General features: G+C 39.8%; 1 protein-coding gene across 1 annotated transcript in view; it reads left to right on the top strand.

The window, feature by feature from the left end:
- The window catches only part of SLC10A7 (solute carrier family 10 member 7), a 137,569-nt gene extending 125,352 nt beyond the window's left edge, over positions 1-12,217 (top strand). Inside the window, exons 11-12 of the mRNA XM_054293405.1 lie at positions 7,197-7,342; positions 10,573-12,217. Coding sequence (XP_054149380.1) covers positions 7,197-7,342; positions 10,573-10,617 — 191 coding nt within the window. The 3' untranslated portion in view covers positions 10,618-12,217. The remainder of the gene's footprint in view (positions 1-7,196; positions 7,343-10,572) is intronic.
- Positions 12,218-13,664: the final 1,447 nt, after the last annotated feature.

Raw genomic sequence — 13,664 nt, 5'->3', positions numbered from 1 at the left:
TTGTGGGTTTAGGTTGCTTGTCCATCTCTTTGTCCAGAATTCCTTTCATTAGTAGGTTTCCTGTACTAAACCTCTAAAAAGGGTTTTGAATTATATTAATTTTAGCTTTGTAACTTAGTTATTGATAGCAAATTTGTAATTCATTATCAATTTGCTGCCTGTGCTTTGATTAGGGGGTATATATATGAAGAGTGAGCTGATAAGCAAGCAATAAAAAAAGCACTGAAGTGTGAGTGTGGGCTTACAGCAGGGCTACATCCACATTGTGGTGCCAAATTAAGAATAAGTCACATATGAAAAATGACTTAGGGTGTTCAAATCATTCCTGAATTCCTTGTTAACTAATTCCTACCACCATATTGTCAGCCAGGTGGAGGTGTTCTGGAGTCTCAGGCCCCAGTCTTCAGTTGTTGGTGCTAAATGTTTCATTGTTAGCAGCTGGTAAGATTGCCTATGCTGTTCATTAAACATCACTTCCAATCTGAATGCACCCGCTGAAGCCCCAGAAACAGACAAACTCTAATTTCTTTCTCTTCCTCCCAGCTTTTGCAGTTTCATTTCCTTAAAACTTTGATAGTATCAAGATGTGCTGTTCCCTGGTAGCTGTACTTACATTGCACTTGAATAACAGATTTCTGTGTGAGTATAGTATATATATTAATATATGAAATATATATTTTTTTCTGAAGAGAAAGAATGAGCAAAAGCATTCAAAGCATATTAGGTTTTCTTCATTTTTTAAAATCTTGTTAGAGTTACAGCAAAAGGAAAATCCTCTTTCTCATTAATTTCTCTTCCTCTTCCTCCTTTACTTAAATATTGTACCAGTCCAGTCTCTTATAGCATAAATTCTTGCATCCCATAGAAGTGTATGGCTAATATGTAGCCACATCACTGATTAAGGGCAGAGCCTCCCCAGTAATTCTAGCCCTGCAAAGAGGTAAATTATTTAATGTAATGCAAGGAGATTGTTCTTTCCCAAAGAGAGAGAAATGTTTTTGAAGATTAGGGTCCACACCTCCAAACTGAGCGAGGACAGCCTCCATTTTGCAGTTTTCCCCTGCAGTTCTTCCAGAGTCTCTTAACATCCCACAGTCCCTTGTGTAATCTCCCCCTCAGATGTTTGTTTGTACCACCCCATGAGCCTGGTTTTTTCTTTCCATTACACTTGTCACTGACCTGAAATATGAAATCATACTGGAAAAAAATTGTCTTTTTTCTTCCCTGAGAATATTTTAGGCATGAATCTTCTTCATACAGCATGTATGTGGGCAAAAGGGCACAATTCTCCCTGCAATGTAATGTGATCTCATATTACACTGGAAGGTACTTTCTTGGGCTGGAATGGGAATACTCAGTAGCCAGCAAATATTTGAATTGTTAGAGGTGGTCAGGTACCATTTAGCTATTCCTATACCTGAAGGAAACTGGTCCTTAGGGAAAAGCATTTAACTTGAATTCAGGGTGTGCTTTGGAGCGGGCACGGGTGTAGGAAAAAGAATCCAGTTAATTTGTCAAAAGCATCTTTTTCTATCATGATCTTAGTATGCTATAGCACAGTCTGAACAAGAGCAAGAAACATCTATCCCTGGTTTGGCTTCACTGAGGACAGGCATAGTGTGTGAACTTGTGTCTCCTCAAAACTAACCACAGCAATGATTTGCCTGGGAAGAAACAGGGAAGCCCTTAAGAAAGTTTTCAAGTGAGATGAGCAGTACCTTGCTGTTCTGGCAGCTCTCTGCATGAACAACTCTTTTCTAATCCCCTAAATTGGGCACTGCCTGAATCTTGCCAGCCCTTCCCACCATGCAGCCACTGGGCTCCAAGCAGAGCTGGTCTGAAACTTGGCAGTCAGATTTCAGGTGCTCGTTTGGCTCTGTCTTTGCAGCATAAATTCAGACCCTCCCTCTGGCAGCCTGGGAGAGGCTCAGCACAGTATAAGCCCCTCTTTACAGGCCTTTTCTCAGATGAAAAAGGAAATAGCTGTTGGACCAATAATGTTCCTTTCACATCAATCCCTGAGAGGATCCTTCAGTAAGAGAGTGGCGTGGAGAGCATCAGAGAAGCCACTATCATGCACTTGATTCATTTTGTGTATTGCACTTGAAGATTGTAGCAATTGAGGGTTCTGAAATGCATTCACAAGTACAAAGGAGAGGTAAAAATTCAGAGGTAAAGCTTTTCTTCCAAGTATTTCCAGTGTCTCTTTGTGAGGGTTCTTTGGCATTCTGATTCCTGATTGCCTGATGGTTCCATAGCCCTAGGATGACCTCTCTGTTTTGCCCCAAATCTCTTTTCCTGAGCAGAAATGCTGCAGCGTTTGGTGATGTGGAATGTGTTTCAGTAATGTAGGCAATAAAGGTTTAGGATAAATTGTTTGTTATGAAGACATTGAAGGGAAAAAAACCTATACAGTGAAGTATGGAAGTAGAGCACTAGCAATAATTCTGCTTTGGGTGTGAGAGATAATGGCCTGTGTTTTGGTGGTAATAAAAATGTTCTGTTAAGTTCTCTGAACCCATTGCAATGTGATAGAAAACAGCAATTGATGAAACAGTGCTTTAAGGGGAGCTTACACATCCAGCAAGCATAAAATAAACATATTAAAATAGAAAAAAACCCCTGATTTCCAGTGCTTATTGTTTTATCATTTCCATCATGGGTATAGGATAAAAGAAAACTCTTACTTGCTTGTTAGAAGAAGAAAGCTCCTACTTGAAGTTCTTACTTGGCAGATGTCAGTTGAAAGCTCTGCTAAGGAATATGCTGCAATGTCAAACTCTGTTGGGTAATTTTAGACAAATGTGTCATGTGTGACATGGAAATATGGCATGCTGTACATTAGTGATTTCCCAAGTGTTTGGATCAGGTAGTAATGTGCTGAGAAAGTGCTCTTTATCTCTCCACACTGTGTACTTGTATAGCAGTGGGGAAAGGCTTTTGGTAGAAATTACTTTAGTCAGAAAAAGAATCCATTTACAATATGTGCCTTCTAACATCTTTCAGACAATGCATTGTATTAAAGAGGCATTTTTTGATTAATGTTTTATAAACATTTTTCAGCATGACAGCTTAAAGTCCCTGTAAAATTGTAAATGCGTGCATAGTGCTCACTTCCATAAAGTCAAATGCCATCTCATAAAGTCTAGTTGGATCCTGTCAGTGACAGTGACACAGAATCAGAACCTTGGAGCATTAAAATTAATTTGCTTCATTTATATTACTGCAGTGATAGCTAGATGAAAAGAGTCCTATATTTAAATTATCTTTAAAATACCTTCAAATCTTTTAGGGTTTTTTATTATTATTATTTTACAGTTAACTAAATGTAGTGAAGCGCAGCATAATATTTTCATGGGCCTTTTAGGAAATGTGAAAATAGCAAAGGGGAAAGGGGAGAATGTGGGAGGCTATACTGGGTGCAGACTGGGGGAAGGATTAAGTAGCTTTCAGTTGAGCAGGTTATTAGAGAAGCAGTGGCCTTTGGCCAGGGCTGATAATCCACAGCCTTGGAGCCAAGCTGGAACACCCTGGAGCAATGGAGAGCTGCAAGAGCAGTGCTCTCACTCCTCCTTGCTGCTGTTGGAGGTCAAGGATAAACAGTTTCCTTTGCTTTCCTCAGGTTTGCAAAGTGCCTAATGTGGAAAAAGAAGAGCTGAGTGAGGACACAAAAAAGGGAGAAAACTGCAATGTGCTCCCTGTTACAGACCTGTCTTCTTCCCTCAGCTGCAGTGGGACTGTGATGTTGGTGCCCCTGCCCTTAGTGCAGCTGAGTGATTTTAGTGGAAATACCCAAAACTTACATGGCTGCAATGACAAGAATCAAAGGTCTTGGGAAGCAAACTCTTGGAGGCTGAAAGCATGGGAGTGGAGGAGGGAAAAGGAGGAAGGGAGAAAACACAAACAGAAAAAGAGCCTCTGAACACCAGGGCCAAAGAGCAAGGAGGAATATGGGAATGTGGGGAGCACTGATAGGAGAAACATACCCAAACAAAGGGGAAGAGGGAAATCTGGGGTAAAAAGCTGGGAATACCAATGATCTTGTTTGAAAGGAATACCTGTAGAACAATCTTTGGTTTTTCTCCCTTCTGCTGCAGCTCTCTGTAGTTCTAGTCAGGTGGGGTGCTGCTGTCTCATCCCACTCCTGTCTTTGGAGGAAGATGGGAAGCTTGTTAAAGCTCCACTTTGAGCAAAGCTGACCAACTTAGCACCAAAGCACAAAAGAGAACTTTGTTATTCAGGTCTCCTGATATTTAGTGAGTGAGGGTCTTTGGCAGAGAGTTGAACCAGATTGCTGGAAGCTTGTAACTCCATAAACCACAGCAGCATGAATGGGTGGTTTTGGCATGAGCCTTCAGTGTTTGTTTTTCTCCCAAGTGTTTATATATGTATATTTATATACATATATATATATATGAGAAAAATGTAGTTGTTTTTGTGTTTTATTTTAAAAGAGGCAGAAGTAACTATTAGAGCATGTTTTCCCTAATTAGATATTTGCATGGGTTTTATGTGTTTGGAAAACATTAACAGTCATACTGATGCTTGCAGCTGCTACATATTGCTACTAAAAAGTTTAGATGGCATTTTTAAAAATAAATAACACTCATGCTGTTTAGTTTAGCTTTGTGGTAATGTTACTGACACAAGCGTTTGGGACTACACTATGGGGATCGCTGTCACGAAATATTTTCTGAGAGTTGCATACTGGCAAAGTTGGAATTATAAAGATCAGAAAGTGCATGAAAAGGCAACAAGGTTGGGTTTCTTTTCTTTCCAATGGACTAGTCCTTACCTGTAAAAATTATTTTTATTCCCTCTTCTCATCAGTTAGCATTTCCTGGTAAATAATAGGAACTTTAATTGCACATTAGTAGCTTCCAGGAAATGTTGTTGTGACATGTATTTAAACAAGCTGTGAATTAAGAACCTCTTTCTACCCAGTGATCTAATTATATTGTCACACTAATTGTAGTACTTTGTATTTCTATTTGACAACTTTAATTTTCTTTTCCTAGTTTACAGAAATAGTTTTCCTCTAGAGAATTTACCTTTTAAGCTGGAATTTCATTTATTTCTTTCAGAAAATGTACAGTTATCTAAAGCATGTCTCAGTCACTTTGGATGCATTCTGTTCACGTCTGTGCCATTAGTTTCTGTGTCATCTTAGGCTAGTCATTGTAGTGTTTCTGATTCTCTGTAGGAGCCCTCTTCAGCTTTCTAAAATGTTTTTGGATCTGTGGATGAAATTGCACTACCAAAACACCAGGTACTGTCTTACAAACAGAAATACAGCATGTTCATAGCTTGGGACTCACGTGTATTTTTCTGTGATTACAAAATAGAAAAGGACCCATGAGGGTCAATTTGAGATGTGGAAACAGGCAATAAAACCTTTATCTGTTTACAAAAACAGTATGATGGGCATTTGAGGTAAATTACATGCCTTAATATAATGTAAATGCCCATTTAATTTCTATCTAAATACTATTTATTCCCAAGCCCCAGAAATTAGTGTTAATAATAAGCAATTGTCTGATAGGTCCATGATGTTGTTTTGAAGGCAATTATAATACTGAAATAAAACATGCAAGCCTTTATTTATTTGATTTAATCCATCCCTGCAAATATACACATAGGTAAAGGCACAGGCATGAGATTTTAGTGGTACAATGTGATGAAGATAATAATAATAATAATTACAAGAAATGGTGCTGTGAAGCATCATGACGATTTCAGCAAGCCCGGACATATGTCAATGTGGGGTACTGGTGAAGTAATATTCAACAAATAAGCTGTTTGCTCACATAGGGAGTGGTCAAGGTTATTAAAGAAAGCCTGAAGTGGTGTTGAGAATGGGAGTTTATCCAAGATATAAAGAAAAATTTCCAAAAATATGACAGCTTTGGCTGATCTGAGGCATCTCCTCATGGGGAAATGGAGGGTGTGTGGCACAAACCTCAATGTTTTGCCATTCCTGGGAAAGGAGACAAGGCAGAGCCAGGCTGGATGGGGATTGGAGCAACCTGGTCTGGTGGAAGGTGTCTCTGTGGCAAGGGGCTGGAATAAGATGGTCCTTGAGGTCCCTTCCAACCCAGAGCTCTCTGTGATTCTGTGAGACACTCAGATGAGCTCTGTGAAAAGCGTGTGCAATCTGCTTCACGTCAAGGTTGATGCTGGCAGAGGACTCCTAGAGTGACATTTAAGATGAGAGAGAAAATAAGGTGCATTCTCAGGAGGCTTCTGAGGCATCACAGCTGCTCTTGTTGGCACCTGTGCAAATATCTGGTCAGCCAAGACAGAGCTGGTTGCAGGTTTTGTCCACACCTGCACTTTGTGGAGCATGCTAGCAAAGTTCCAAGATTTAAACAGGTAGTTTTGAACAGTAATATGTACAAAGTAGGCATAATTGGTTTCATTACTGCAGAAGTGAATAAAACTTATTTTTACATATCACATCATCAAGCAGGAAGATTGTGCATGGAGATATCTGATAGAACTAGCACTGCTGAGTGAAAATTCCAGCTCTTGGAAAAAATGGCCCATCTCTAGGTCTTAGCACTCACTTCTTCCAGCATCTAGCAACTTCTGTACTCCAGCTGCTGCCCAACTCTTTGTGGGCAGGATCACTTCATATTGCTCACCCAGCTGACTAAATCTTTTGTGTCTCATGGATCAGTCAAAGCAAGGAAGGCTCTCATTTGGATGCTTACCAACTGGAGGGAATGTACAAGCAAAACATGACCCTCCTCCAGTGGAGAACAGACCGAAGAACGGTTGCAAATGTTACAAGCAGAAGTTGGGCAGGTTGGATGGAGGACAATCGTGTGAATACAGAACAGCCCAGTGAGAGGAGGTAGTAAAGAAGCAGTATAGAACTGTGGTCAGCAACTGAACAGTCATGCTGTAGCAGAAGGTGCTGTATATCAAGTCAATATTAGCATCATTAGAAAAGATCTTTTGTGGCATTCCCTACTCCACCCTTTCTGCCACAGAACTTTCTCTGCCATGTATTTTTTGTATTCATGCTCTTGCTCATTTGGGTTGGATTTTTAGTATATAAAACATTTCAGCTCATTTTGGGATTTCTTTTTTTTTTTATTATTGTAAAATGTCAGTGCAATATAAAATGCTTTGCTTTTATCTGGAGCTCAAAGTCTGAGGTGAGAGTCTGTCTCCTGTTTTTCTGCCTGCAGGGATTCCCATGCTGAAGATAGTATTTGCAGGTTATGAATACCTGTCCTTAATTTCCGTCCCTTTGCTCATCTATCATCCTGCTCAGATCCTTCTTGGCAGCCTGTTGGTACCAACAATAAAATCCTGGATGGTTTCTAGGCAAAAGGTAAGGATTGCTGGATTTGATTTATAATGGCAAGTGTACTGTGAGGGAAAAAATACCAAAACACATGTCCTAAACTCCTGGGGTTCCTTCTGTGGTTGGGATTTTTCTATTTCCTTGCTTCCTCTACAACAATGATAAACACAGCAGTATCAAAATAAAAGTGCAGAACTTTATCCTGCTTGAAAAGGGGATTCAAGAGACTCTGAAAAAGTTCAAAGCATGAAGTTAGACCTCCACAGTTAATTCAAGTTACAAATTAATTCAAATTATGAATTCAGAATATGCCCCATAAGAATGTCTCCATCCATTAGCTGCTTAATAATCACAGCTTTGGGTCTCCTTTATGGAGAAGTGACAAAGATGTGTTGGCTGGCATGGGAGCTGGGGAAATGAGGTAAAATAAGGACACTTTCTGAACTGATTGAAGCAAGATGGAAACTTTTTTCCCCTTCCCTTCCCATTTGTGTCACTCCTTACAATAGCAAGAAGTCTACAGCAGTCTGGGTTATCCCATTTCATGCCAAAATTAAGGCATGGTATAACTTGTAGGATTATAAACTATAACCTAGAGGGTTTGGAATCAACACCACTGATTCAAATTATGCTTATTTTGGTACAAATTGAAGGTATTGACATCTGACAGCCATTCTGTGATCTATGTGAGAAGATTGCAGTGGTTTTAGTCAGGTTCTCAGAATAACCACCCTGCAAAAGCTAGTCCATGAGATCAAATTTAATGCTGTCTTTTAATGTTCTGAGATAATAAAGATCAAGAAGCTGCAGCAACTGAAGCAACCTTTGGCAGCCATTTTCAGTGAGGGTTGAGAACTACTGAGCAGCTCCATCAGCACCCTGCATTCTCCATTTAGCAGTGGAGAAATTTTATTGCTAACACTCATATTTCCAATTTTCAGCAAAACCCAGTGGCTGTCATTTTACAGCTTCACTAAACTAACCTTGCTGTCTTGAATGCTAAAGTCCCAAATCAGTGATTTTCATGTGTTATCTGAACTGTAAAAAGCAGGAAAACTCTCAGTTTTCAGAAACTGTGTTCAGAAATCAGACCTGGTTAATATATACTGGTCTGAGTATCTGAAAATGAAAATCTGAGAATCCAGTGGCAATTATCCATCAGTCTGAAAATTATAGTTTTTCTTTTAATCAGAAATTATCAGGAGACTTTACCTGTGGTATAAAGAAAATTCCATGCTATTCCTGTAGAAAGACAGACTGAAGTTTATGCTGCTGGTGACAGAACAATCCCTGCAATGCTGACTTCTCTTCAGCATCTCAGGAGTGGGGCTGGAGCTCATCCAGACCTCCCTGATTCTCAGGGCAGTAATGGCCTTTAGGGGCTGCTGTCAGCTGCTGCAAATTAAAACAGCCTTTAAACAGAGCATCAGAACAATCAAGCAGTACTGGAGAGATTTACAGTTCACCAGCACTAGTTTCTTATTCATTAAGCATCAAATAAGCCTCCTGTGCTAAGCAGACTGTAATGCCACTGTAGAACCACTTTGGGGGATTGTTGTTCTGTTGCTGCAGCTTCTTCAGTTGGTCTTCTGTATTATTCACAAATGTTATTTTAATTACTCTTTGAAAAAAATCAATGAGGTTGGCTCTGGTACAGTTGCAATAAGTATAATAGAAGTGAATGTTGAGACTGGATAATGGTCTCCTGCTTTGAAAATAAACATGTCATCATCACCCTTGATGTTTATTTTCTACAAACACCTTGGCTTCATTTTGGCATCTCTCTTGCAGGGGGAGGCAGTTATCCAGTCACAGTACTCAACTGCAGTGACATTCTTACTTAATTATGATAGTACATGTGATCGGTTGTATGAAATTGAATTTAAATATTTAGAGGTTCATCTACACTAAGGTATTTCTACTTTGTAAATATGGCAGCAGAATCTGCCAAACTACAAAGTTAAAAAATTGTTTCCCCAAACAAAGTGTGGAATGATGTCTCTCTCTCTAAAGTCTCTTGTTGAATAATATCCAAAAGTCTAATCTCAAAGGGCTGGATTTAACAATAGTTAAATGCTGGTGTTTCTGGGGGGAATATATCCCATTTATTTTTAAAGGTTTGGGGGTTTTTTAAGGGTTTACATTTGTGCTGGAGTGATTTTCAAGCAGTGCTTACAAGCTTTAAGTGTACAATATTAAAGGTTAATATCTACAATAAGAAGCCCCATCAGGCATCTCTCTGACTGAAAATTGCTTGTTTAGCCAACCTGCTGGAAACAAGAACTCAGACAAATGCCAGTCTGTCAGGGCTCTTCACCCAAAAGACTTCCTTCAGAAAAACAGAGGTTCCAAATTTCAGAATTTGCTAATTTGTCTAAATTCCTCTCACCTGGGCCAATTTGTCCCATCTAAGAAGGCACAGAGCTTTTTTTGCTACTGAGCACACCAAGAGCCAGCACCCTTCCAGTGCCCACACTGCTGCCCAGGAGCAGCTGAAAACCCAATGCTTTCTGAGCCTAGCACATTTCTCTCCTTACTTAGGCTGCTTCCTGCCAAACGGGAAGCATGAGCACTGGGTTGAACTTTTGTCACACACTGAATAAATAGCTCAGCCACCATAATTCACCAGCCCTGTGAGGAACACAGAGCTGGACCCTGCTGTCAAAAAAGAAAGGGGTTTCTTTCTTCCTCAGCAACAATGGAGCTACAAAGATGTCAGGTGTCCCCTGGCATAAGATCACCTCTGGGCTGATGGACTTTGGCTATTTCTTACCTTTTCTCAGAAAGGAGGGTATAAACATCAAAGGTGCATGACATCCACCACTGCAGCAGTGATTATCCTCTGAGCAGGCTTTGAGCTATGTTGAAGGAAGCCAGGCACACAAAGGTGTTGGCACACATTTTCTTCACTGTCTTTCCTTAAGTGGGTCTGAAGCTCTTTCATCTGTGCCACGAGTGGTTTGAGTGGGGTCCAAATGGTCACTTTGTAAAAGGCACCTGAGACCCAGCTCTGCTTCCTTCACTGACACTGTAGCCATGGTCCTTGTGGTTCCTCTGTAAGGGCAGGTTGTGATGGGCTATGAGACACAAACATCATCTCAGAGCCCAGAGCCTGTCAGCTGCACGCTGACTCCTCTCTCAGCCGCGCAGAAGTACCCACAGTGTTTTGTTGCCCTTTATAAATGAGACTCTTACCTTGAGCTGTTGCTTGTCTTTTAAGGGTATAAAAAAGTGACTGTTTTGTTTCCTGTTCACAGGCACTGAAATTAACCAGGCAGCCCAAAGCACCGGTGAAGGTATAATGGTGGAGATGGCCTGTGTCACAGTGAATGTATATATGTACTATACTGTACACACAGACAATTGACACAGCTGGGTTTTGTGAATGTTGCTTTAGTGCATATTTTATTTTTTTATATCTATCTATATATATATATATATATATTAAAAGATACCTGTTAAGTGCCTTACAGATGCATTTTGGCAAAAGCATTGTTTTCAGAAGCCACTTTGTTGGTTGCTGCAAGAGGTTGTACAGTATTTTGGAGTCCATTAGTTTATTTTTCTAACCGAGTGAATCGTTATGACTGACAGCTGGTTCTTCCATTGCCCCTGCTTTGAAGCCAGGGTGCACCAGCAGCAAGTCTCTGTTTTAAACTAGCCAAAATGACCAGGAGCCTATCCCACTGCTGGCTTACCTGCTCTTCTCTTGGGGAAGAGCTTTCTGGAGGTTTTTTTCTGAGATTGACTTGAATTTCTGTGTGACTCTGTTACACTCCCTAGTCATATGACTGTGACATGCCTTTTTCTTCTGAGTTTGTGTATACTCAGCATGGGGCCATCCAATGGATAGAAGCTGAAAAGCATGAATTATTTGCATTTGTTGACACAGTTGTCTAGACATTCCTTCAAAGTTAATGGTATCTCAAGAAAATTCTTTCAATTCCATTGTATGATATTGTGCCATTGTATATCTTAAATGCCTCATAAGCTTCTTCAAAGAAATGGTCTGGTGCTTGGGTTATGAGTGAAGTATTTGTGTTTGCAGCTAGGAGATCTTTTTATCATTTACCCCTGAAGAACATGAATTTTTGGTTTTCTTTTTTTCTTCGCCTTCCCCCTGTGCAATGCACAGCAACCTGCACAGAGAATTTAGGATGCTGAAACAGAGCCTTTATTGTAATAAGCCAAGCTATGTTTTCTCTATTACTGCATTGGTAATGAAGAGTAGCTTATGAGGACAAGAAAGTTGACAATTTATTTTTTTTTTGCTAATTAAAAGGATCCTTATAGTAACAGAAATGCTATCTTAGCTCATTAGACAATCAATCACAACTTTTAAAAAAATAATATTACTCTTTCTAATAAACTTAGGTCAAAAAAGAATACAAAATACTATTTCTAGGCATTGAAAAGAAAGGAATGCAGGCATATATTTAAACATGCAGCCAGCACTACATCTTGTCTGGGAGATGAAGATTTCAGAAACCTGCTCTAGTCCAGACTTGGGGCTGTGCCCCTCTGCAAAAACTGTGCTGGCAATTGTGCATTAAAATATTGAGTAAGGAAAGGAATAGGTCAATGTGGGATCAATATAAATGCAGAGCTTCCATGTGTGTCATGGTGAACATTGCAGCTAAAGGTGTGGCTGAGTGCAAACACCTTGCAGCAAGTCTGTAGCAAATGTAGATGATAAGAGCTCTGATAAGGCTGTAAGCCTTTACACAAGCTGAAGATCTATGTGACAATAGGCATGTGAAATTCATATCCTTTTGCCTTACTGAAAAACAAAAAATGTGCTTGGTTTACCTAGTCTGTTACTTCCAGTCCTGTGAACAACAGGAAAAAAGTAATCTGGTACCAATCCCTGGTGCTTTATGTGATGGCCACTCCCTGTTGGCATCTGTGAGCTGACAGCATCACCCTGCTCACAACTGGCACACCAATAAAAGGACCATGTGACAAAGGTATGGGAGGTGGCACATGCCACCTTCTTTCCTTCCCTGGAGGGGGGATCAAGCTCTCCCTGCTGAGTAGGCAAGAGGCTGAGGGACACTGCCCATGTCCCTCTGCCCCTTCCCACTGGGCAGTGAGCTCACAGTTTGATCAGTGCATCCCCAGGCAGCACAGGCAGATCCACAAACAGGCCTGCTAGGAAATGGAGAGTTCCTGGGCCAAATTCAAGGTTCCACTTCCTTAAGCATTCTAAGTGGTAACTGATTCCATATGGGAAAAATTCCTCTGGGTTTAAAACCCTGCTTGTAGCAGGGGACAGCATCCAGACTCAGGACAGTTTCTTTATGTTCTACTTCCATAAACCTGAATTTCCAGAGAATATAAAGACTTAGTCCCAATCCCACTGAAATCAATGACTCTTTCTGTTGGTTTTGAATGGTGAGACAACAGGCCCAGAGGCAGTGTTCCCTTTTCAAAATACATAGCAGGAGTTCAAGCAGACAGCAGCTGACTGTGGTTGTGTCAATGCTAAATAATCAGAACACTGCAAGTACCCTTACTGAGCTACCTCTGTGTACTGAATCTCTGCCTTTCAGTACTTCCAACAACCTGCTTAGATTCCATTGAACACATCCTTTGTTTTTTGGGGGTTTTTTTCAACATTTAAGACTATTTCAAATTGTTTTACAACGTACTTTTGTTAGTCTCTTTGTAAAGTCCTTGTTGATTGCTTTGGGGCAGCTTAAATATTGTGTATGAGTGTTGGAAGTGTGGTCTAAAGGGAATATCAAGCTAAACTGAAATACACATTTTAAATTCATACTTAATGAAACTGAATTGTGCACATCAATTCTGTTAAGACTGTTAAGATGTTTGTTTTATGACTTGCTATATGTCTTTAATAAACAGAAGGGTTTTGAATTCAATTTTGTTAAAAGGAAAACAAGATAAAATTATTTATCCTTTAGGTCACATTTTTACCTCTGTTGTCTGTTTTATTCTTTTGTGGGTGAGCTTTTAAACTTTTTGCTTGTTTTTTAAAACAAAAGCCTGTGTGGAAATACTTTATGAACTTGGGGAAAGAAAGTCCTAAGAATGCTGCTAATTGTCATCAATTTAAAATTAATTCATTGAACCTAAACAGTTTTTCAGTAAAGGGTTAGAACAACTCTTTTAAATAAAACTTTATAACTGCTATTGAACATAATCAGGCAAAACTGATGGCAAATGAGAACTTTGCCCATGTTACATCATGATGATTCTCTTGATCATCAACACTTTGTATTTCTGCTTCTTTATAATCCCATCCAGTGAGAGCAGAGGAAAAAAACCCACCCAAACAATAAAACAGCACTTCAGAGGTCATGGGCAATGTTAGCACTTTGTGTTGAAT

The sequence above is a fragment of the Melozone crissalis genome, unplaced genomic scaffold, assembly GCF_028551555.1.
Source record: "Melozone crissalis strain CALT ecotype California unplaced genomic scaffold, PUWL_Pcris_2 ptg000006l_1, whole genome shotgun sequence".
NCBI classification, from domain to species: domain Eukaryota; kingdom Metazoa; phylum Chordata; class Aves; order Passeriformes; family Passerellidae; genus Melozone; species Melozone crissalis.
The sequence above is the reverse complement of the archived record's forward strand: the minus strand, read 5'-3'. Positions and strand labels throughout refer to the sequence as shown.